At 28.5% G+C, this 27,346-nt stretch overlaps 2 protein-coding genes across 2 annotated transcripts in view; one reads left to right on the plus strand and one right to left on the minus strand.

Annotated features, from left to right (window-relative positions):
• LOC107439356 (Protein-serine O-palmitoleoyltransferase por) overlaps positions 1-9,743 on the minus strand; it is an 18,609-nt gene extending 8,866 nt beyond the window's left edge. The window contains exons 1-6 of the mRNA XM_071178915.1: positions 9,725-9,743; positions 6,707-6,926; positions 4,691-4,892; positions 4,565-4,608; positions 3,518-3,696; positions 1,967-2,073 (exon numbers count right to left, since the gene is read on the minus strand). Of these exons, the coding sequence (XP_071035016.1) occupies positions 1,967-2,073; positions 3,518-3,696; positions 4,565-4,608; positions 4,691-4,892; positions 6,707-6,926; positions 9,725-9,727 (755 nt within the window). The 5' untranslated portion in view covers positions 9,728-9,743. The remainder of the gene's footprint in view (positions 1-1,966; positions 2,074-3,517; positions 3,697-4,564; positions 4,609-4,690; positions 4,893-6,706; positions 6,927-9,724) is intronic.
• Positions 9,744-17,250: 7,507 nt separating this feature from the next.
• LOC107440772 (espinas) overlaps positions 17,251-27,346 on the plus strand; it is a 204,909-nt gene continuing 194,813 nt past the window's right edge. Inside the window, exon 1 of the mRNA XM_043042432.2 lies at positions 17,251-17,619. The gene's annotated coding sequence lies outside the window, so the exon portion shown is untranslated. The remainder of the gene's footprint in view (positions 17,620-27,346) is intronic.

Raw genomic sequence — 27,346 nt, forward strand, 5'->3', positions numbered from 1 at the left:
CAAACATTACTAATTTTTTTGAATAAACAAAGTTGATTGACTTATGTCCAAATCCAAAAGAGGAAAAACAAGTTTTGTTATAATTTTATTTATAAAAACAACTAAAGATTTATAAATTTAAAATTTTAAATTAAATTTAAAAACCCATTAAATTATTAGAAATTTTATCCCAAAAGTTTTTAATAAATTAAAATAAAGTAAAAAATAGCCTAACAAATTTAATTACTTTTTAATTTAATTCTTTATGGGCACCTTAAATTAGATTTCCGTTTGTAATAAATTCAATAATGTAAAATAATACTTAAACATATAATATCAAAATTAATTTTTACATTTAAAAATAAAAAAGAAAGTTCCGCTTCAAAAAAAAAAATTTACCTAATTAATTAAGAAACACTTCTTTATATATTCTTTTCAATAATAGATTACGTTCAGAACACTGTAACAACAGCGATCACAAAGTCAGTCGTACTGAAAATAATCTACAAGAAACTATTTCAAGTCACGACAAAGAAAGAAAAAAAACTAAGAAGTGCGGAAAGAACATGCGAGATCACGATATATGTTCTCAAAACTGATTCTGATTCTACCGCTCATCAACCAAGGCCGTTTCAATATAACGATACGAACATCATCTTCCCCAGCGCGAGTTGGCATCAGAACGTAAGAGATCCTTGCGTGTCTTGTATCGCTATACCGTATATCGCTATATTGTTTGTCTTCTTTCCTAGACGGCTTAAATCCGATTTCTGATGCATCGCCTGGAATGAAAGTCGTTGTATCGGCTAGCCGATACAGGCGTTAAATTGATATGTCTCGATATATCGATTTATAGTCCAGTCCTAATTATGAGTGGATGAATAATTAATTTACAAATTTAAGTTAAGTAAAATAGTAAATTAAATATTATACCAAGAAAAAAATGCACAACTAATAACAAAGTAGTACAAAAAAGCTATTGCAATATATAAATTTAGAATAATACTAAATGTAGCAAAATTAAAAATAAATAATAGTATCCATTTTTTCCCTTGAGTTAACTTTCAAAAAAGTAAAATGGATACTATAATACAATATCATCATTGGCATGACGCCCAGGATGGGCATAGCCTTTTCTAAAACATTTGCCAGTTTATTACTTTATTAGTTTTAAAATCCATGATGAAGGAAATCAACCATCGAAATTTCGGACATCAATTGGTTTGTGTTTGAAAATGTAATTAAGCGGCAAATGTGTCCTACAAACCATATTATGTTATTATTACACCAGTTTCCCTAAACATTTTGTAAAGTTCTATTTTTGTTCTTTTTTTATAGAAATCAGATTCTTTAACTCCGCCAAAATAGTTTGCGAAATTTTTCTTTCACACATGGCAATGTTAGCTCCTTTCATTGGTAGAGTGTAAATTTCGGATGCATAGGTTAGGACTGGATGTGTAATAGTTTTATACTGCAGTAGTTTTCTATCTCTTTTTATGTATATTGATCTAGAATACTAAAATACACGCAAAGAAGGGCCTTAAAATACAATAATTTTGCAATTGTAAAGATAAAAATAAAATAATAGTGGTAATTTATACCATAACTTTTGTTGCACGAATAGTTATAAAAACCCCCATTAAAAGGAATGATAAATAGTTCTGTTTTAGCTTTAAAAAAATAATCATCAAAAAAGTTAAATATATAACAAGTTGAAATTAAAAAAAATTATAAGGGAAGAAACTTAAATGAAAATATATGAAAAGGTCATAAATAACATAAATCATAAAAATATAACATCTTTTAGTGATAATAACAATGTGAAAGAATAAATATAAACTTAATTTTAAAAAATTTATTTAGGTATTAATAAATAATATAGGTATTAATATTAGGTATTATTAGATTAAGAAAAAATTAAACATCAAAGAAAAAACTATTCTTAAAATGCACACAGGAAATGTATTAAACTACAATACTAACTTACTTAAAACTTGTTGAATATAAAATCCAAGAGCTCCAGCAGGTGGATATGGTTAAAAATCCAAAACTAAACAGCAAACTTCGACATACTGTTAACAACCATAAAAAGTCCTAAAAATATTTTTTTTTATTGAGTTAAAAAAATAAACACTAAACATATACAAATATTTAATTATTTATACAAGCTAAACATCTCACTCCCTTGTAAATGTTAATAAATTCAAATACCATGGCACTGTTGTTAACGATCAAAACACACTTAGAGGAGAAATCAATAATAGAGTCCGAATGGCTAATAAGTGTTTCTTTGGACTGAGGAGACAATTAAGATCAAACCTTCTCAAACGAAAAACAAAGTAAAAACTCTATAAGACACTCATACTTCCTGTACTGCTTTTATGGAAGCGAAACTCAGACCCTAAATTCAGATATATCACTGGACACCTCTGAAAGAAAGATCCTCAGAGCCATCTTTGGCACAATTCAAGAAAGGGGATGTTGGCGAACCAGATATAGCTTCGAGCTCTACCGACTCTATAAGCAGCCCCAAATTAAACAAAAATCTGCAGCAATAGGCTGAGATGGCGGTAATAGGCTATGCCATACATGGAGAAATCCTGAAAATCGAGCCATTCGGACCCTCGCCTTTAAGAACCACAAGAGGTCACGTCGCAGAGGTAGACCCCCTACTAGATGGCTCAATGACATCGAAAATGACCTGAGAACCTTAAAGATTAGAAATTGGAAGGGAGTTGCCATGGAGGAGCTGGCATTTGTCAGCTGTTGAGGCAGCCAAGGCCTGCAAGGGGCTGTTGAGCTGACAAAGAAGAAGAAAAAATATCTCACTGTCGCCCCCTATTTTTGATTACGAGAGAGCAAATGTTTCGAACGTTGGAGGTATAAGTGGACGAATGTCGTTAAGTCTATAAATCTCTTATTCGTATAGATGTCATAAATCAAATTATGCCAGTGAATAAAATTTTTATTGCAATATATTTTTTTAAAAATGGTGGAATTTTGAATTGGATGGGAGTGAAGATAATTTTTTGAAGAACTCAGCATATAAGGAAGAAGAAAAATTCATTGCAGAGTGTGGGATTCAAGAATTCCATAAATAAAGTTTTAATATACTGTGTGTAGATAGAAATACTACATATCCTACACATTTGTAACAACACTACATACAATTCCAACAACCTCATATATTTTAAAATTTTACATTATATTTTAAAAACTCAAGGCTGACATTTAAACAGATATTCTGAATTTACTTATGTTGAATTTAACTTGACTACATATTTTTTAACTTTTTAGCAAGATTTGAACTTGCCATGACAAGCATTATCTTCCCCAAGTCCATGTGCATGCTTTTGTTGGGAATGGCTAATATAAAGGAAAACATTGAACATTTTGCATAAAATAATTTTTTTTCACTAAAAAAAATTTACATAGTGTAAAAAATAAGTTTAAATTAGACATCAGCCATTCTCTTAAATAAACTTAAAAAAATTTAAAATGTTATTAGTAAATTTTAAAAAATATTGATTTAACTCACAAATTTTGAGTCTATTTTACTGTTTGAATATGATGAGTAACTAATCCAAGGTCCGAATATCACAGTTCCAGGATGTAGTAAATAGCCACAAGATGAGATAACAGGAGGTAATGTTTTATCAATATAATTTGTATCAAAAGCGAGAGAAATTAGTTTCATAGACAAGAGCATTTGGCAACCTGAAATTTTAATAATAAGAGATTTTAGTACTATAGATAAAATTTCAATAATATAGATATTTCTTAGCAAATTAAAAGAAAAGAGAACACATAGTTTTATCAGAATTTTTTAAAATTAATCAGAAATAGATCTAACTACAAAATAATCATACAAAAAAAAAGATAAAGGTCAAGAAGAATGATCTTACTAACTTTGATTTACAATACCATTTAAAATAAATAGGATAGCTAATATGTTTGGCGAATACATTTCAAACACAAAAAATATTTTGATATTATTAAAGCTTAAAATAGACAATTGAACCCAGAAATGCTCAATAGAAATTCTTTCATTTCTCAAACTGTAACAAAAGAAACGCAGAATAGAGGGTTGTAGGCCTGTGTCCCAAAATCACTTTTCATGTTTAAGAAAACAGCCATTAATACTTTATTTTCATATGATCGAAATGCTTCACTTGACCAGCTATCAAATTAGTGGTCGCAATATTGAGTGTACATTTTTCTAAAGATTACCATCTACAAAAATTATGACATAAATACTTTAAAAGACATATTACAAACAAACCTCAATGATACTTCACTTGCTAAAATAATAACTGTAATAATTTGCTATCAACTAAAGACTCGTATGATATCTTATCTATTTTAATAACTGTTATTGACTGTTAAAATTATAAATAATACTTTTGGTTATCCTGTAAATACAGAACTAATTTTTATTAAATATAATAGTTGAAATCATTGACAAAACTTAAAGAATTAAGCGGAAAATAAATTAATTAAGCGGAATATAAATTAATAAGTAATAAATTAAGCGGAAAATAAATTAATAAGTATTTTTTAAAAAAAATTGAATGAAATCTCTCACCCCTGATACGATGCCAAAGTTTCTTATCAGCAAAAAACAACTCACTAAAAAAAAGAAACATCATTAACCATTTTTTTAACAAATAAACTATGTAAAAAAGAGATCACATATAAAATTAAAACTTACCATGTTGCTAAGAAAAGAAAACAAACTATTGCACAGATAATTCCTTGATATTGCTTCAAAATGCGATGGGTCAGAAGCAATACAACATATCCTACTGCAGCAAATATAAAAATGTAAAGACAATTTCTTCCAAAGAAACTATACAGGCAACATACACCAAGAAAGGATGATTGCAGGTGAAATGTATGATGAGGTAGGAAATCTATGGATCAAAATATCTATATATCAGCAAAAAAATAAATAACAAATAAAAAAAATAACAATAGTATCAATTCTTATTTTTAAAAAGAAAGCATTATTGAAAAAAATAATGTGTATAGGAAATAAAATAAAAACCTATTCAGATCATTTAATAATGTAGGGGAACCTCCAGGAAAGAACACCTCTTTTCATGACCACTTTTGAGAGACCTGGAATTTTTTCCTAGACTTCGTGTAGAAGAAAATCTTTAGGAGAGACCATTAAAATCTCTCCCAGTGACCTGGCAAACATGTGCATCAAATGCGGAAAAAGTAAAATAAGGAAACACAAAAAAACATCAAAACAAAATTTTAAATAAACAAATAAGTAGATTGAAATATATATTCAAAATATATTCAAATGTATTCAAAATATATATTCAAAATATTTGTAAGAGGCTCTTAATTAGAGAGCTCTTTTTTTTTTTTTTTTTTTTTTTTTTTTTTTTTTTGAGGATGCAACTTTATGTTGTCACAATGCACTAAAGATGATACTATTACTGATTTAGTTTCAAAATTGGAAGTTTAATTAGAAAAAAAAAAACTTTTTTTTGAAAAAACAAGCATCTCAAACAAACAAACCTCTACTCATCTTTTAAAGCAGTGTAATATTTATAATATAAAATTAAATGCCAACTTTCAAAAAAAAAACATAATTGTTTACTTGTTTAAAATAAATTAATCATTTATAATTGGTAAACTTGTTTTTACACATAATTATATCAGTTGGGATCATTTTTATAAACGCTAAATTTTATTCATTGATCCAGCTTTTCATGACGTCAACAGAAGTGGCGAAAGTTATAGAGAAAAATCAGAAGCAGTTAGTGGCTTGGAGGAATTTGTTCAGTGAATGGGGTTTGGTCCAAGGACTGAGACACATATTTACAACATAAATGAATGCAGAGTTCTGAAGAGATAAGGATTTGTAGAGGTCTTTACAAATTTTTTGGAATGAGGGACATTCCGGGAGGAAAAGATCCTTAGTGTAGAGTCCTCCGCAATTTGGGAACTCTTTTTGTTTGTCATGTTTGCGCTTAATTGTCGGCATTGAGTGACATTGCCATCAGTGGCGTAGTTATGGGGAGGGTTAGGGAGGACAAAACCCCCTCCGAAATTAAACATTACTTGCTTAATGAACTATTGTACGATAAGTAGGATATCGATAGAAAAAAGTGTTATTATTCATTTTTTTAAATTTAAATGTTTAGAATGAATATATATATATATTGAGGTTCCATGTAGGGCATCACTGGCTGCGGTTAGTGTGAGGGTGGGTGACCACTTGGATCAGTCTGCGCAGGGACAGAGGGTGTGCGGTATTGGTTCTCGTTAAACTGTTCTACCATAAAGCGTTCGATTTCGGGTGCAGGTCGTCTGCTACCACAGCGGGGGTGGATTCCACTCTGCAGAGGTTCAAAATTGTGATGATATGTCTTTGGATCATCCCCGGAGATGTTTTCTAGACCGTTGCCAATAGCCCACTGTGCAGCTCTAGTGCGATGTAAATGAGCTACAACTATACATATATATATGAAAACTAATGAGAATTGTTTTCTTATGCTCCAAGTCTTGTTTTAAAGGTTACAAACCAATAAATCACTTATCTAAATTCTGAAAATATATAACTTTCAGTAATAAAAAGACAAATTAGCTTTTAAAAAAAAAAAACTTTTTTTAAAAACTTATTACTTAATTAATAAATATTCCTTTTAATGAATGCAAGATATAGAACCTAAACTCAAAAACATTTTTAAATAGAATCTTAATATTTTACCTAACGAAAGAGTCAATTTTAGAATGGAACAGAAAAACAGTAGTTTGGCACAAGAGTTGAAACCGTCGTATAATGTGGGAAGTAAACAATCCTTCCAGAGTTCCTTTAACGTGTAATCGACTGAATCATATAACAGATCACTGTAGTCTTCATAAATATCGTCATAAAGATCCTCTCCAGCCAATTCTGGGTCGTAATAATAATCATCCATGGTCCATTTCTAAGGAACAAGAAAAATTTATACAATTAATTTAAAATGTGAAATAATCCATTAAGCATATAAAAAAACATCAGAGCTGACTTAAAACATGTGCAACCAGATCGGTCCTAAAATGACTCACACAAAAATAAAAATCTCAAAAACAACTGTGCTGCATTACAATTATAATACAGAGAGTATCAAAAATATTAACAGTTGACTGACAAGTATTAACAAAACAAAACATTTATTAGATATTATGAATTAAAATTGTTTTATGCGTATTTAATTAAGAGATTACTCATATAATTTTATTCAAAGAATATATGCTTATAAAATGTTGCCACAAACTTTTAGGAGAGGTAAGAAACTTCATAAAAATTGAAAATTGTATAGGAACACATGGCCAAAAGCGTGGATGTTAAAGTTTTCTGGAAAGGGCAGGCTCACTGGACACGCACACAAAACAATAACACAATCAAAAATATCAAAGTGTAATAGAAACTACAATAGTAACATACACTATTATATTTAAACCGAATCAAATGAAAATTCAAATGAACAGAGTCAATGAAGTCACTTTAAAGTCATTATGTAAAGTAGCAAAATCTTATTCAAAGTAAAATTTTAAAAATACCAAATGTGGTTGATTTAAATTTGTCCGTTATCTAAAACTTAAAAATGATTCGGAAAAGCCCTTTTTTAGTTCTAGTTCATATTTTAAGGGACAGAGCTTGACCCCTGATACAGTGCACCCTAGTTAGACCTCTGCCTAAAGGCAACCATGCATTGCTTCTAAGTGAAAACAAGCAGTAATGGAATGCAGAGCACCACCTATTGGCCAATAATTACATTTCAGGTCATGTGTCCCTGTTGTTAGAAGTTTCTCAATCCTAGTATGCCATATACACTGGTTATCATAAATTAAGGAAAATTCACAAAAATCGCGATAACTCAAGAAATTACGCATGGAATTTTATGAAACTTACCCACNCCCCCTGTGAAAAAAATAATTGCAAAAAACATCAATTATTAGAAAACATTTAATTTTATTATTTTAATAGTATACAAAATTTTTAAAATTAAAATTTTTAATGTGAAGGTTGCTGCTGCTTTTTCTTACTTAACAAAATGAATTGGGGGATGGTTTTCAACAAAGCAAACGGGCATATCCTGTTCAACATTCAATCGATTTCGATGTTATGTTTTTATTGTCACAATTGTGGAAAATCCAGCTTCGCAAAGATACACTGTAGCAAACGGAATAATAGCTGCCATAACTCGCTTTGCAATGGGTAGGTAACAAGCAATGGGTAGGCTTCCAAACGTTTTAAAAATTAGGAGTAGTCAGTGGACCCCCAAAATATAACTCATGGACCCCTTAGGGGTTCATGAACCACAGGTTAAGAAACCCTGGCCTAAAGGCAACCATGCATTGCTTCTAAGTGAAAACAAGCAGTAATGGAATGCAGAGCACCACCAATTGGCCAATAATGACATTTCAGGTCATGTGTACCTGTTGCTATAAGTTTCTCAATCCTAGTATGCCATATATTTCCTTAAAGTTTGTCACAACATTTTTGATGTTATTTATATTGTGAATTTTTGAAATTTACCGATATTATTACGGCACGCAAAATTCGAATTGTGGATTCAAGAAATAATTATTTGACACAGTCGTTTTGCGCCAATATTCTCGTTAATCCATGCGGTATATTTAATTCACATGATTTCGACGTCGACCTTTTTTCGGTAGTCACTGCTACGGATTATGCGATCTTTTTATTTTTTTGATGTGATGATTTACAAGATGCGAAAATGGAAATAAATAGTGCGTTTTCTTTTTTAGTAAAATGTGAGAATCTCGCCCATGATATTAGAATAAAAAACTATTACGTATTAATTTAAAAATTATATACAATTTTATTTTATTCAAATAGGGGTTTTTTTGTAAACACAACGTTTTTGTTACGTTAACATTAGTTAGTAACATGTTTATTTGCTACGTATTATTAAAAGCATCTTGCAGAAAGATATATTAGTGCTAGAGAGGTTTATCCCAGAAAGCTTAAAAAAAATTCTGCCACAGGGCCTATGGTTTATGACTAAGGAAATTGCATCTTTAATTACACGAATCGTAAAGTCAACTAAATTAATAAGAGGAATAAATGGACACAACTGTAAATGTTTAAAAAAAGAAACAACATAGTATGGAAAGCTTGAAATTATCATATCTATTAGAGAAAAGATCAAAGTATTTTGACTTATATTAGTAAAAAGAATAATAAATAAGTAAGAAATTCTGTCGTAGCTTAGATGTTAATGGCCAGTAAAATAGATTTGAACAAGAAAATTATAAACTTCAGATTGTGAACTTAAAATTCATCAAGATTGAATTCTGCCCAATTCAATTGAATTGAAGTTTAAAAAAAGTCTTAATTACACTAGAGTATCCACTCCTTTCTTTCGTTTTTATTTACTAGGAAATTCGTGACGAAAAAAAATAATCAGCCTTAAAACTATTAAATGAGTTCCATATGAATTAACATAATTAATGAAATTTCTACATACAGTTCTGTCACTTTAACACATCATGAAACTGTTAGTAAACAAAATTTCTTAAATGTGCCGCATCGTAAACACAAACATAGTTACAGATAAAGAAAAAAGTTTTAAAAATAACACTTAATGATTTTGCATTATTTGCTCGATAAAAACACCCCATAGCTGTAAAAATATTTTTGCCATGTTAGATCTTTATATATTCAGTATATTTAGTTCTATAATGAAAGAAGAAAAAAAAATTCATAAAATACTACCATTTAATACAGACAGTTCTTTCAGCCCCTACTAGCTACGCGCTCATTGGCTGAAACGTAATGCAATTGAAAGGGTTGCATTATTTGGCAAGCAATCGTCTAAATATTTCTTTCTGTAATTTACTGCTCTTCCATCTGTTTAATTTTACTAACACAAAGACAACGCGTAACGTTTTCATAATTAACATATAACAGGACGACAATAAGCATTTTTTTAAAAAGTTAATGTAATATTTAATTTATACAGAATCGATCACTAATATGCTTAAACAAAAACATTTTAATATTTTGTTATTGTAATTTATATTAGGAGAAGAAAGATTTAAGAAGCAAAAAATTACAATAAATTATGTTGATTTTCTTCTTGTTGAATATTAACTTCACTTTTTTTAAAGTCTTACGTGACTGTTACAAACAATATTTATTTATCGCAAAAGAAGTTTCAAGTACACTTTTTTTTTTAAATTGTTGAACTAATAATAATAACTCATCTTTAGACAATTATTTTACTTTCATTTTCATAATTTTTTTATTATTTTAAATATAGATTTAAAATTTTCACAAATTGAAAGAATTAAAAATTTAAGAGGTAACTTTTTTTTTCAACTTAAATCGATTTAAGTTGTGTTTCGACTTTAATAAAACCAATAACCAATGCCTTTAATAAAATTGTAAGCATACTCGGGATCAAAATTTTCTTTAAGCTCTTTTGATTTCTCCAAATCTTACATTTATTTATTTATTAAAAAAAACTGACAAAATAATTTTATATTGACTACTATTACCATTGGGAATTACTTTAATATTTTTTTTAATGATTGATGCTTTTCTTAACTCATTAACTTAGAATTAAATTTTCAGAAGCAGATTTCAACAACATTTGGAGATAAACCACGTGTTATCATATATTTTAGTTATAGTTCTTTAGGTTCTGTGTCAGTTGGTCGTAGCGACAATTCGTTGCGCTCAATTTGTCGCAGTACGATTAATTAATCGTGGTGGCAAGCGACAGTTCATCGAGAGTGGTTTTCATGAAATCTATCTATTTACGAAGACAAAGCTCTTTCGCTGTCCACGAAAGTTTGCTAAATATTTCATTTAAGGCAGCTCAAATGGTGTTACGGAGGCATATAAGGGGTTTGTGATTTGCTCATTAATACTTACAAGGACAAGGGGACGGAGAGGTGTGAGCAATACTCTCGTAAGACGCTAAAAATTCCGCATTTTCATTTTTTTTAAGGGAAAGAGTTGTAACAAAAATATTTAAAATTAAATTTAGAAAGTTTCCTGTTTGCCATTTGCGACCACAACACTCGAATACGCTACCTAGGGAGAAGACCGGTTCCATGTTTAGAGCCTCCTTCTTTCCCCCTCCTCCTCTGTTTTGATGTATGTATGAGACGATATTTCCCTATCCATATGGATGGTGTTTTCAATAGAAATGTAAACAATAACAATCTCGAGCTTGGGACCTACTCTAGTTCCGGTTAAAAAGTTTGCAGCTGCTTACTACATGTTATTCTGATAGGCGATGTTTTCAAACGGATAATTTTGTTTTCAATAAAAGAAATAAATTAGATAATTTCTGAGCTCAAATCTGCCGTATTTCATAAGATATTAATGTTATTATGTAATTCTGGGGAGTTTGGAGTGAAAATTTGTTTTAGTTATTTTGTTATTTATTATTAAAAAAGGTGACATGGTTGCTAGATTTTGAATAACTCGCTTTTTTGGCAGTCTTGATTTGGCCTCTTTCCATTTGTTTATTACTGTTTGTTCGTGTTGCAAGCTGTGCACCATCTTACGTTAGTGTTAACACTTTTAGTATTGTAAACACAAGTATTGTTAGCATTGTAAACATAAGTAATAAGTAATCAAATACATTGTTTGCAAGAATCTCAAAGCACAATGATGCCAAATGGCTTTAAAATACAACTGAAACAGTAACCCGAAGTTTAGGCAGTCCCGAGCTTGCAGCGTTCCCTAGTGTGGAAAACACTATCCATAATTTTTCTGATTTAGATCATCAAAAGTATATTTTGAAGTTTCCATGATGTTTAAATTAAGCACTACGTTTGCAGTGTTGAATTCCATATAGCTTCCCAGCTTGAATTTTTTTTCCAACCGATTTGAAAATCTAGATGGAAACTAACATACTTCTTTCTATGACTATCCACGCGCTAATGATGAAAGCTTGCTATGTGTTGTCATAGGTAAGGAGTTATGCTATTTGTTACCTGCAGCCCATTACGATCGTCAATTAAATGCAGGGCAAGAAAAAGCTAAAAAAAATTCTTGTGGAAGTTTTAGAGGTCAATTGACCATCGAAGGAAAACACAAAATTTTCCAAAAGACTATTCTGCTCAAATTTTATAAAACAAATTAAACGTAAATTATGATTTATGAGAAGTTACTTTTTTCAAATCACTTAAATTCTAAATTTAGATTAATACAGTATTAATCAAAGTAAAAGTGAAAAACAAGGAGGGCAACACCATCTGCTGTTAGGAATTTCTTACATAAGGCAGTGCTCTCCAACTATCGGGTCGCGAACCAGTCCATAGATCAAATGTTGTAGATCCGCCCGAGGAACATTCAATTATTTCCATTTTATTTACTGTGGTGTATTTCTGGTGGATTGTGGTGTATCCCGGGTTTGTGAGATTAGGGTTGTCCCATGTTCCTGCGGTTACGGGATTGTTTCTATGAGTGAGAGGTTAACCGGGAGCGGAGTGACATCACCTAAGGCCCCGCATGTAATTGTATTTCATTTTAAAGGACAATTTACAATTGTTTAAATACAATTAGAATTAATAAATCGAAACAACCTAAAATATAAACCATCAACGTCACTCTTACCCTCTGCAGGCCGAGGTAAAATTATCGAACGCTTAGTAATTTACTTATTTTTGTGGTAATTACTGACCCTGTCTCACTGTGCCAACGTAGTGCATGCAGTATTTAAACAGCTCTTTTTCAGGTTTTACTTTAAAAAATAAAACCGTGCTCTGTTTTAAAACAATATATTATTTCCTAAATTTTTAACCTGTCGTGATAGTTAATTTATCTCACATCATCCAAAAATTGGCAAAAATTAGAATAATTCTCCAATCATGTTTAATTCGACGCTGCAATCTAATCTAACGCAATCTAATGAACGTTTCGAAATAGTTATAAATGATATAATAGTTAGTTATAAATGGTAATAAGTTATAAATGTTATAAAACGAAATAGTTATAAATGATAATAAAACGCTGTGCGAAATTTTGAAAATAAAATTTGAAAAAAGAAAAAAAATTTGTTTAAAACATAGTAAGCTTTTAGCACTTCAAATGGCAGTTTTAAGCAGCGCAGATACGGAAATATTAAATTTCCACTCAAGCTATGCTGATTTGAATGTCAACAAAATTTCATGAGTAATTGGAAATTAGTAAAACATTCTTCTGGGATTTTTAAAAAGGACTTTGATTAAAAAAGGAATCATCTTGCAATGTATAACGTCATCTAAAAATTGCAATGTAAAAATTTGTTTGCTTTATAATTCAAAAGAGTTTCAATTTTTATATAATTTAATAATTATTAAAAATTACTTTTGTACAAACAATTTTTTTTTCTTTTTTTGAATTCTGTACAAATGTTTTTTCTGATTCGCTTAATAAGTTCTAGAGTGATGGCAATATAAGCAAAATGTTAAATTAAAAGTCTGAAACTCGAGCGCTCTACTAGGCAAATTATTTAGAAATCAGACTATGTGGATAGTCCTTATGATTTGAATCAACAATCTGAATGCGTCGTAAAAAAAAAGGGTGTGGTTTTCTAGAAAAAAGAAATGTTTTCATGTGATTTCATAACTTGTATATCGTCAGTAATTAAATTATCTATGAAGTTTGCTTCTAGAATCATAAAGATTGTATCGTGTGCGATCCAATCTTTAGATCGAAAATTTTTGGAGTAATCTGTTTTTTATTTTGTTTTAAAATATAAAAAAATTGCTTGCTTGAAATATTTACTGCTCGTCTCAAAAGCCTGAGTTTTCAGGATTAAACGCCTAATATATGTTGTGAAATGTGTATGTGTTTTTCTTTTAATTTTAATAGCTTTAATACTTTGTTCCTTTTTTTTTCTTTTTTCCCATTTAACGTTGTTTTTCGAAGCTCTGTCACAAAGGAAAATACAAAAGCCATTGTTTTAGTGCCTTACACTTGAAGTGCCATATGCTTGATTTAGTGCCTTATACTTGATGATTTTAAGTTATATATATAATCTTGCCGTGCAGAAATATCTGGACTTTAGAACAGACATCTAACTTTAAGTTAAAAGTTATTAAACTTTTTTAAAAATCGTCAATTTGGTGACTTTTTCCACCTGGAAGAAAATTATTAAAATCACTGCCTTATTCTTAGTTTTTGCAAATTTCTATAAGTCCAGGTAATGCAGCATTGGAGAAAGTTCAAAAATATTAAAAGATTAGACTGCAAATACTTTCATTTTCTCAAAACTGTGACTTTCTTTTTACCATATTGACGTTTTGCGCCATTTTCATAGACAGCGGTGACTTTAGATAGGCTAAACTTGACGTGATAGACATGAGTAACAGTTACAAACTCACAGCAGTTATAAAAATAGCATTATATATCATTTTATATCACGACGGAGCCTTCGAAAAACAGCCTTAAATAAATTCAGGAATTACGACTTCGAAATAGAAATAAGATAAATAATAATAACCAAAATAAATACTTAATGGATGGGTGATTGTGTAAAGCTAAGGGTGGTGGCGCTAGTGGTAAAATTGCTCTTTCAAGACTTCCGGGTTACTGCTTCCGATATATTTTTACGCCGCAGATTGAAAAAACGCGCCATCATATTACTGCATCATATCTTTTGCAGTATTTCACATGTACCTAGTTCTTTCTTTCAGCCTTTAAACCTCAGCATTATCATATTAATATTATAATCATTAGAATATTTTCTAATTAGGCTATCTTAAGAAGATATTTTTAAAGATATTTTTGGCGACATTTTATTCAAATGTAGCCAAATAAGGGATAAAATACAAAACATGGCAAACCTTAAGAATTATTCACAATGAGATATTAACTTTCCAAAATTTTTTTTGGCCTTACGACCTCTGAGAAACAATACATTTCTGAAAGCTCTTATGAATGGTACAATTATGTTTAGATTTGAACCCAAATTACAATAACAAAACTGCATAGAATATTGGGCTTGTTCACACATCGATTCGTAGTCATAACATAAGCGGAGGGATACACCGGAAATTTTCTAAATTTCTTCCGGTTTAAGGACGCTTGTTATTGTTTACATTAGACCACCTTTCCATAGAATCATAAGTTGTATGCAAAGGGTGTAAGTTAGCAATTTAAATATAAATACATCGGATGTATACATTTAGTATAACAAATTCAGGTAAATAATCATTTCTTCGATATAAGGATAAGAGCTAGAAGAATCGGAACTTTAAGACTTATGTTAAATTTTAATTTTATGTTAAATTTTAATTTTATGTTAAATTTTAATATATGTTAAATTTTAATTGTATCCGATAGGAAACGATTATAGCTTGTAGTCTACCATAAAATGACAGTTAAAATCTCAGTAATGTTTTAAGTCGGAATTTTAATTGACGATAAATTCTTCTTGGCAGCGAATTTCTGCAAGTAGCGATTTGAAGCTTTCATTGTCACATAGAATTGAGTTCTAGTGAAAAATTGAGCATTCTAGCTAGTTGGAAAAGGTTTGGAATTTTGTTTGATGATAATAAAGGGATTAATTATGCTTGTAGTGATAAAATGATGTCGTCTACTGTTCAGCACAGAGTTTCAATTGAAAGTTTAATGTTCTTTTTCTCTTTTTTTTTAATCTTACAGTGGTAGGAATTTTATTGAACGGAAAAAGTTTTTAGACAATATAACAATATATCGATAAACTTTACTTCTAGCAGCCAGAAAACGATTAAAACTATCATTAATGTAAGAATCTCCAGGGAACGTTTTGAGTGCTCTAGCTAAACAGAAACTGGCGAAATTTGGACTGTAAGATACCATATATATGTAATAACAGGGTTACAACCCTGTTATCAGTGTTGTATTTAGCTTGAAATAATGCAGTCGTAAGCCATCAGACGTTCTAAACAGGTTTATTTAAATGTAGGCTGGTATTGATAACAGTTCACATCCACACTCCCTACGGGAGGGACAATTCCGGAACAGCTTATCAGGATCACATCATGATGAAAAGGACACGAAAAACTAGCGTTCTTAAAACTAGCGTTAAATCTATGTATTCCACCAGTTTCTTAATAATCAAGGACTTAATTTAAGACTTAAAACTTTTAATAACAAGCAAAAAAGGCAATAATAAGGAAAAATATTATTAAGAAGGGATGATAATTAAAAAATGAAGGTGAATGCCGATAAATAAGGAATAAATGGATAATTAACCTGTAAATATTGTTAACTTTTGTTGATTTTTATGCTAATTACACTAAAAAATTGTGAATTTTTATTTATTTATTGTTATTATTTTTTTTATGCAATGGGAATGCACGAAACGGTAAGACGACATTTACCTTTTCCCTAAACTTAGAGATTACAATAATTAAATTTAATGTTGCTATTTCAAATATAATATTACTAATATTCTGCAAAAGAATATGCATACCAAAAAATGTCTCCTTTTGCGAATAATAATTTATAAAATAACTGTTTTTAATACCAATAACAAAGTAAGGTGATGAAAAAAAAAAAGTTTTAATACTGGTCAAAGGAAAATTAAGTGATGAAACTTTGATTTAAACAGGTTCAATATATTTATTTTAATATAACCTATTAAAATAATTAATTTTGAAATTAGGTATAACTAAGCCAACTTAAATATTTAAATTATTTAATGGTAAAAATTCCAACGTTATTGCATAAACTATGGCAAAGCTTTCTAGTATCTTAACTTTTATTAGCATTTTATGTCAGCTCAAACCTTATTTTTTTCTATTTATATTTTAAATAACTGAAAAACGTTTGAATGTAATAAAACCATATCTTTATAAAAAGAAATATCTATATCTCAATGCATAATTTTTTTCAAATAAATATAAAATCTTAGATAAATAATAGATATTTATTAGATAAGATAGATAATGTTATAAAATTTATTAGATAAGAATCTTAGATAAATAATAGATTAGATAAATAATAGATATTAATAAAATAATAGATATTTATTAATTTACAGTAATTATAAATTATTCTCTTAGACTTTATATTACTTAGTGTTAGACAAATAAAATAAAATTTTAAAATGAATATTAAAGGGATTATTTTCTTTTTAAATTACTTTGAAAAACTATTATTATGTTTAATGGTGAATTTTTATCCTCCATTTATACCCATAGGCAAGGCGGGAAAAAATAAACCAAGAAATAAGAGTGAAAAAAAAAAAGCACCTGCTTCCTTTGGCCACAACGACCGGTGAATAATCTCGCCAAGTTGGCACGCATAATATCAGTCGTCATCCAATCGTTTGAGGAAATGCTTGGTATTATGACTGACGTTAAAACCTGCGCTGTCGATCTGGTGTGTTTGAAATCGTGATTTGATGAGATCGGTAAACAAGTGGGAAAAGTACACAAAAGGTGTCACAGGCATCTGTCAAAGTGTATGATATTATGATATACCATGTGCTTTTGTTGATGTTCTTTGATGATTGCAGTGTGCTGTGAAATATTACAATAAATATTGAGTTGTGTGATTATTTCGGAATCTAATACATCGATTGTTTTGTGACTAAATAATTCTTTCTCTGCTGTTTCGTCTCTTACGGATATTTCAGTGCTCTACGTGAAATGCGTTTGCTGGAGTTTTGAAGAGAACAGGTTTGTTTATTTTAAAATTGTTTTCATGTTTTACCTTCTAATTAGGAAAAACTTAGAAAGTATATTTTTAAAATAGCTACATTATTTTTTTAACCTCATTGTTGTTACAATTGAATTGGCCTTTTTTTTAAATATACTTTGCTAATATTGCTACACTGGCTTACTCTTCGTAGTATACTTTATGAATTATGTAGATATATATAAATCAATCACTTATTTGTTATTTTAAAAAATGAAATAAACTATCTTAAAAAATTATACCATTATTGATTTTTTTTATTAATTATCTATATTATCATAACAATGCACAATGAGAGCAATTTTAAGTTTCTCTTAGATAATTGTGAGATTCTTTCATTTAATAGCATAGCATCATGTAAATTACTTTTTAGGTAATTCATTTAAATTACTATCTAAATAATTTGATGTCTAAATAATTGTGGATATGTATAACTGATAATGATATCATTAGATAATAAGATTTCTAATTAATGTAAAGATTTTAGGATATTTTATTTCTTTTTAAAACTTAAAAAAAAAGGAACGTGTTTATTTTTTTGATAAATAAACAAGATAAAACAAACCAACTAGATTTTATACAAAGTTGGTTACAGTCTATTTAATCTTAAAATTGCAGTTTTATAATAACCAAGTGTAGTAACAAAACTTGTAAAAAAAATTTTTTTTTAAAAATTATGTTGTCTTGTTTATTTTGTGTAACAGCAAAGTTAAAAAAATGAAGCGTAAAGGAACATCACTCATTTTATCTTGCTAAATTTTTCACTATTATTTTTGTAGTCCTAATTACTTAGTTAAAAATATTTACTTAAGAAAATACTGAGCATTTGTTGACTATTTAAAAATTAGTCTTCCTTCACTTGTAGGCTGAAATTATACAGTAAATATTTTTGAAAATAATGAATGCAAAAACATTACATTTGAAATTAAAATAATAGAATTAAATCGCAAAAGAGTTTTGTAATTGTAATAAACAATTTAAAATATTGATTCAACTTTTTGGTGATTCTTCTACATCATGTCTGAACTGATGTAAACTAAATTAAAACTTGAAAATAATGTATTTGGATTTATAGTTAAGATATTAGTTTCTTTTTAATGTTTTAACGAAAGAAACTATTAAAATTAAATGTTGCTAAATTTTGAGAACTTGATGTTTATAAATAGCTTGGTTTGCTCTGTTATGTTTTATCTAGATAAATTTCTCTTAATAATAAATTAACTAAAAATAAATTATTTGTATGTAATTAATTTATTCATTATATTTACATCAGAAGTGGATATATGAATTTCATTACTTACTTTAATCCGCTAAGACAATCAGGTAAAAAGATTTCTTATTATTCATTTTCTCATAATATAAATTCCTCTTATCCTTACTAAATTTTTTCTTATCCGTACAATTTCTATTATCCTTACTAAAAAAGTTTTCTAATTGTAGTGAATAATTATTAATGTTAAGATGCATACTATGGACTTATTTTTAGTTCTACTAGCACTTAAAATCATCATGGTTTAATTATCTCCATATTTTATGTAGTATATGTTTGAGTTATTTAAATCTAGAGATGCTTGATATCATTTAAATTAAGTTTATTTGGTACTTTATTTAATTCGCAGTATAGCTGCACAATGGGCTATTGGCACCGGTCTGGGTAACATCACTGAGGATGATCCGAAGACATGCCATCGCAAATTTTGATTCTCTGCAGAGGGGATGGCACCCCTGCTTTGGTAGTCCAAGGACCTGCGTGTGAAGTCGAGCACGTTACGGTAGAACAGTTTTATGAGGACCAATACCGCACACCCTCGTTCCCTATGCAGGCTTATCATATGGTCACCCACCCGCTTACTAACCGCAGCCAGTGATGCTTGACTTTGGTGTTCTACTACTCGACTTATTAACCTAGAGTTATTTGTTAGTACTAATATATAGAATGTGTTTGCTTAAAATTTAGAAGCTCTTTTTTTTCTCGTTTAAGCTATGTAATTAAATATAATTAATTATAATTAAATATATTTAATTATAATTAAATATATTTAAAGTGATAGCTTGACAAACTTTCACAACTTTTGGTGAATAGTAAGATTTATTTTCTATTAGAAATTTATTTATTATTTATTTATTTTTAATTTACTTATTCCAGGACTGGCAAAGTTTAGGACACTATGATAAAATCCATGTTTTTTACCACCAAGTCTTAAAACTTTTCTGTTGACCACTCTAAACTTATATGCATAGCTAAATTTTTGCTGAAGTCTAATTTTGTTTAAGCTATGATATAAGTTAAAATTTGTGATTTACTATAATACAGTATTAATATCTTATTTATTAAACTATTAAATAAATATTTATATCTTGAAATTTATGTTTATTAAATGGGGAAAAACAAGTGATTATAAAACAATTTGTTTTACATGTTTTGTATTAAACTTTTAAAACCTATAGTTTAATTTTATGTGAACAATGCTAAATGGTTATGAAATTAGTAAAAGACCAAAATAGCTATTAAAAAACTTTCTAATTATACTGCTATTATTAATTGAGATCTTTTCTTTGAAATTTATTTTAAGAAATAGCTGGTTTTGTTTCAATTTTTTAAAACTGTATTGAATTTTAAATGCGAAATTTTACAGCAGTTTTTATAATATTCACATTATGTATTATTAATTGTAATCATCTGCGTAAAGCTTATTAATTAAAAAAATAATTTACATCGTAAACTCTTAATCTTTAAATTTATATTGAAGTAATAATAATAGAAAAATTGCATAAATATGAAATAGTTTATTTCAATCTTTTTGCCTTAAATTGTTATAAAACATATACATTAGTTTCATGTGAGCAATGTTAAACAGTTCAGAAATTTGTTAAAAGTCCCTGTTAGGTAATATATATATATATATATATTGAATTCATAATTATTTTCCTTTTCAGTAGATTAAATTAATTTTTAACAACGCGTGAATTATAAATGAAGTCTTCGTGTACGATCGATTTATTCTTAAATACCAATTGTAAATGTTGATAACTAGATATATATGTTAGAGACATGAAAATAAATGACTTGATTAATATACGCTTCGACAAGTATTTATTACATGTGTTTGAAATCTTTTAATTCATTATAGATTTGGTTACTATAAGGATTATTTCGTTTTCTCTTTTTTCCACTCGTATCTTCATTCAATATTTAATTCTTTGCAACAATATCTTTCATAACATTGCATAAATTATGTTAATAAATANTATTTCATTAAATAAATATTTAAAAGGAATTATTAGTCAGATATTTATTTTCATTTATCAGATCTTTATTTTATGCCTGGTGGTCATATTTGGAGTTATATAAGTATTTTAAACAATCTCATAAAAGTTTTGGACTATAAGTCACACATGTCCTGTCCAATATCAGTTTAGGACGTCTAAAACCCAAGCATGATTTATTTGTTTATTTTATGGGCGCAATCGATTAGCAGTGACTGAATATTATTTAAAAACTATTGTCTAATCTAATGGTAATAGCGATTTTCAGATTAATGAAACAAGTAATGAATTATTTATCATTTATTTTATAGTTTACTTTTAATAATTTTTTATTCTATATATTTATAGTATAAGTCACCATTAGGAGTTCTTAATTTTGAGTTCTTAATTATATATTTATAGTATAAGTTGACATTAGGAGTTCTTAATTATATATTTATAGTATTAGTTACCATTAGGAGTTCTTAATTTTGAGTTTTTAATTATATATTTATAGTATAAGTTACCATTAGGAGTTCTTAATTTTAACTGCATAGCTAGCGCTCCGTTTAGAAAAGATTAGTCATTCTTGTTACTCATTCTTCTCCCTCGGAGTTCCCTAAAGTGAAGATGTAACCAAGGGAGACCACTTCTTTCTTGTTACTCTGATCCGGCGAAATGAGATTGATTAAACAAAACAGTAATCAAACAGTTAATGTCTTATAAGGCTTTTTCTATTCACGCCTGTTGATATATTTTAAATTTAATTTCGTTAATTAAGTATAGTGCTAATATTTATATGATAAATTTTTTGAAAATAAGATAAATAAGCATGCTACTTAAATGAACCAATGGAGGTTTTATTTTCATTCTTTTGCACCTTACTTAGTTTGTAATACTGTTTGATCAACTTATATAGAGCATTGTCATTCGTTCGCTAAAGTATAGTGCGGCATAGTCGATTATGGCTTTTACGCGCTTAACATTTATATGTTTAATTAAAGGACCACCAATGATGATCAAGTTACCAATTTTTTTAGAAATAAATAATAAATTAATAGATACATTTTACACTTACAATGCTTGAAGTTTAAATCATAGATTATGGGTCGAGTATTTAACAAAATAATTAAAATTGCGAACTAATACGATGCAGATTGCTCAGTAGATAAACATGAATGAAAAGAGGTCTTTCGTTCTTTGAATGTTCTGAAATTCGAAATATGTATTCTTGAAACGTTCCAGAAAGTAGAATTTTTTTAAAATCGTTTTTCTTTATTTCCGCTTCTCTCCTTTTGTCTCGTAGTAGAAAATGTGTAAATAATTTCTAGTTATTAGTAATAATTACAACGCTTGAAATTTAAATTCACATTTTATAAGTGTGCAGACTGACCGTGGCTACTGTACCTGCAATGTAGTATTCGAATTTTGAATTTTTAAAGAATTTTTTAATAAAATTATAACACTAATTATAATTATTCAATTAGAGTTTTCAGCCATATCATTTCATATAAGTAGTATGTTTTTTAGAATGTATTTATTTGGTTTATGAAACTTAAGTATCCAAAGTTATTGTCGCCAATTTAATCAAAAAAATACTCAATTAAAAAAATTAACACGCAATCTTTCTGAATAAAATCATTTATCCATAACTATTATTAACAAGTATTATAAACGTATATTGTTTTTTTTATTGCTTAAAATCTGTAAGGAAAAATTATCTGAAGTTTTTCTAAATTATTGTGCGCTGTTTTAGACTTGTAAATTAACGTGTGCAATGTTAATTTTCCTAACTAAAACTACTAATTGCTTCATTGCTTAAAAGCTTTTTGCGTAAAAAATAAGTTATTTCAATTATTGTGTGCTATTTCTTGCAATGAAGCGAAGACTTTTAATTTCTACCCATCATAAAGCTGTTACATGAAAAACTGACATATGTTTATTCCTTAAAATACTAATGTTTTTTGAAAAGATATTGAAAGAAGGTCATTAATTAATTAATTCAGTTACTAATTTAGTTTTAATTTTTTAAGTTTAAGATCTAATACTTATTGCTAGTCAGTTGTATAGGTCATTTTTAGTTTCTTCCATTTCATCCAGTTTTTTTCCCTATTTTCTTCCTTTCTTTTCAGTTTCTTTCAATGTTTTCTTCTTTTTATTATTACTATTATTGTTAAACTGTTTACAATGACCCTAAATTCACTGGTCATTGAACTTTCTTTGAAAACTATTTGTCCCCCGGTTTAATTTTACCACGGTTTTTTAAACTTGCAAATCATGCATCTGAAAAATATATTTATTACAAATAATCTATTAGAAAACTCCTTTTGCAAAACAAAAAAAGTTACAAATTGCATACAATCGCAAGCCTCTTTTCTGCTTCAGTTAATAATATTTCAGAGACTGTCTTAAATTGCGAAGAAATTTTTATGTGTTTTCGGTCGAAAACAATTTCTGAACGCATGAAACATTCCCGCAATTTTATGACGCTCTAAGCATTAGCATAATGCTCATAACTCCAATTTTTTTAAAATAATTAAATAAAAAGAAACTTCTTCAAGGTTATAAGTATTTTTACTTCAACAAACAATATTATTAATTAATTTATTTTTTAAACGTGCTAAAAATATCCTTATACTTTACAGTATTTTAATCAGTTTATTATTTTCGCCTTAATTTTAGTGATTGTGCAAAATTGAGCTTTAAATGTATCTATTGATGTTTATGCTCTAGAAAAATATGAATTTTTGAAGTAATTCTTAAATTATTCTTCGTTTGAATAAAAATTGTTTATTTTGCAGCGGAAGATAATGCGATTTTATTGTTATTATGAATAATGAATTATTATTGTTTTTTCCTTTATTTGATATGTTTTTCATATTTATTGTAATAATTCAGAAACAATACGAATCCAAATCCGTCGAAAAAGATGTATGTTTAATCAGAGAGAGTACATTTGTGCTTCTGATTTCTTAACTTAAAATATCACTGAAAATTTTTTGATCTATTAATCGGAATTTTACAAATTAAGATTCATTCTTAATTGTTCGAAGGCTTTACTTTAATTATACTAATAGTTAAACGCTGTATTAGACACAAAAACGTACTGAACACACCATAGATACATTTTATTTGAACGGATTTGTTTGCTAGACTTTCAAAATATAGAGGGGAGCGGGGGGGGGGGTAGACGTGATTCAGAAAATATGGTCCCAATGGCTTATGTTTAGTTTATTAATTAATTAATTTATTTATTTTGTATTTCGTTATTTCCCGAAACAAATTGAAAAATTTTGCACACTATTATAAGAATCGTTTATTCAATGCTAAATTTCACGTGAAAAATTATTTTTAAATTTTTATTAAAATTTTTTTTATTTTTGTTGATTATTCAACAGTTTATTATTTTATTTAATTATAGTTGAAAATTTTTTGAATTACTAAGTATACGAATTATTACATCATTTTTAAGCGTGTCATTTTCAATGACAAAATCAAATTAAAACGAAATCAGTCTGATAGTTCTAGAAAGAATTTTGGAATTACAATCTTTACATTTCATTATTTAACATAATAGCCATAAAAAAATTTGTTCCCCATCCCCCCTTAAGGATTCGACGCTGGAGAGTTTGTTTGTTTTCTTTTCCTTTTGTGTGTAACTCTGCTTTTGACATAGATGTTGTTATAATGAGTACCTAAAACGGCTTACGTTTGAAGCAGTATTTGCCTGATAACTTTTCGATTATCTTGGATTCTAGAGGCGTTTTGGGTGGTATTTGGCCATAAGATCCAGTTATTATGTAATAACTGGATCTTTTTATTTTTTATTAATTCGGACTTGTTTGTTGAACACAGATTTCAATGTTGGCACTCTGACATTTTGAACGGAAGTTCAGAATTTAAGATGTTTTCTTAATATTATTATCTTCTGACTCTCGGAACAATCTTTTTTTAATTCTAAAATTCGATTATAGAGTTAGTTTTGTGGTAAAATACGATAATAATTTTACAGGTGGTTCAAGAAACTATTGATCTTTGGTGCGAAAAATACTGTGGAAATAAATATTTCGAGGGTACTTAACCACATTCTCCCTAGGAATCAAAGAGGGCATGGTGCTTCCTCACTGAAAAGGACACTTAGAAGAGAACACTTACCACCGTTAAAATTTATCAAAATATGTATAACTGGATTTGATCCTCAATTTTTAAATGACTCTCTTCAGGGATGTGTTTGGAAGAAATTCGGATCCGTTAACAGACCCTTCGCAAAATATCTTTTCATAAAAACGGACCCTTCACAAAATATTTTAACTTAAAAACGGACCCTTCCCAAAATGATTTTTCTTTTAATCGGACCCTTCACAAATTTGTCTTCATTATTTTTTTGTTAATTGAATAAGAGTAAACCCTTCCCAGGGCAGAAAACAAGAATGATGGATGTAAACGAATTAAGTTTTGTCTTCGGCAGACGATTCTTCCTTCATTCGTCCGAAATGAATATTCTGCGTTCAGCAGTATAGACTAAATACCCAATATTTGTATGTTGCATCTCTAATTTAGAAGCAGCAATTGCTGTTTATTTTTGAAAATTTAATTTTTTTTAATTATAATTTTACAGATTAGATTTTATTATTAAGAAAATCTTTGAATGCTAAAAATTGAAATAATTTTCTATTATTTATGAGCAGTCTTCTGCGAATGAATTAAAATTATCTGTAGAACAAACGCAACAATAAAAACTCAATTGTTATTTGGTAGTATTTACGGACAATAATTGTTCATGTAATTGGATTTCATGATTGGTAGTTTGACAGACATTTCAATTTTGCCCATAGTTGAAAAATCATCAATTCCTTTGAGGTTTTTTACACTTTAATGAACCATCATTGCTTTTCTACTTTCGTTTTGTACCATCTATTGTTAATTTGTCAAGTTTTTCTTGCATGAATCGAAGCTTATTCCTTTATTGTTACTTACTTTATCTGATTTCTATTTCAGTAAGACGTGTAATTGTTGGTTTTCAAACACTGTATGTGAAATAGCATTGGGTCAGTTCCCCGACACGAAGTTTTGGAGCTCGCTCTAAACTGTTCTGACGATGCCGTTCGTAAACAAACTGAAAAGTTGAATCGGTTTTCATCTTAAGAAAAGTGTGAAGATATTCTTTCCTTCTCTTTTTGCTATAAATAAACTATTTTGTGTAAAGTTCAAATGTCATATGATAACAAACTTTTCATTTAAAATCAAAATATTTTCCAATGTTGCATCGACAATATTCTTTGTTACTTTTTCATCAAAATAAAAATTCATATTAAATATACATTTTGAAATTCAGAATTTGATTGGTGCATTTAAAATAGAACGATCTAACTGCATTCGGTAGGAACGTTCTCTCAGTCGTGAATTCTATTCAATTATTCTTTAAGTGTTTAACTTTTTGATTGTAGTTTAATTTTACGGATGAAGTATTTAAAATATTGAAAATGGTATTCATTATTATTAAATCGAAAGTAAGGACGTCATGTAAAAATTATGATTTAAATGAATCGAAAAACCGACAGTTAAACGATTAACAACCGTTAACATGAAAGCATGAACTTCTCAAACCTTGAAGAAATTTTGAGAGGGCTCTAAAAACCCCCATGTCGCAGAACAGATCCATTGTTTATGTCATTGCTTATTTTTTTATCAGTAGATTTCAGATAAATATGCAACAGTGTGTTCTTTATACTTAATTCATCAGAAAAAAAAGCATTTAGGTATATGATCTATTTTTTGCACGATATGCTTTTATGAACTTGTATGATAGAACTAATTTAACGTGTTAAAAAAATTTTGTGCATTTCCTGCTGACCAAACATAGTTATAGACAAAATACAGAATTTCTATAAATGGATCCCCTCCTCCTAACATAGCATGATCCTGACAAATTGTGTTTATTGCCAAAAGATTTAGGCTTACAAATATGAAGTGTTAAAAATATGGGAACATTTCTGATATTTTTTTGAAACCATGATGAAATCTTATGGCAACCTTAATTTAAATATTATGTTTTGCGGCATATATATTCAGATTTTTCTACTTTCTCTTATGGTTTCAGTCTCCAAAAAGTTCTTAATACTACACTTGTTAACATTTTAAAAATTTTTCATTAAATAGTGGCGATCTAAAATTTTAGTCAGAATAGTACCTTTAGGATTGAAATTTAATGCACTGGGTTAAGTAAGTGTAATTAAGCTGTAATTAGTAACAACCTCTATCTTTGCTAACGAGCACGGCCTTTCCTCATATAATGGGAGAGATTTTTATCTACCTATGGCTTTTTATTTCTATTGTTTTATGGAATTATTTTGGATATTGTTTGCAGTTTCTTAAAATGGTTTATCTTTATCAACCCAACACAGTTTTATTGGTTTTATTGAACGAATTTCTCTATGGTAAAAATAAAATGTTTGAATTCGG

The sequence above is a fragment of the Parasteatoda tepidariorum genome, chromosome 3 (genome assembly GCF_043381705.1).
Source record: "Parasteatoda tepidariorum isolate YZ-2023 chromosome 3, CAS_Ptep_4.0, whole genome shotgun sequence".
NCBI lineage: Eukaryota > Metazoa > Arthropoda > Arachnida > Araneae > Theridiidae > Parasteatoda > Parasteatoda tepidariorum.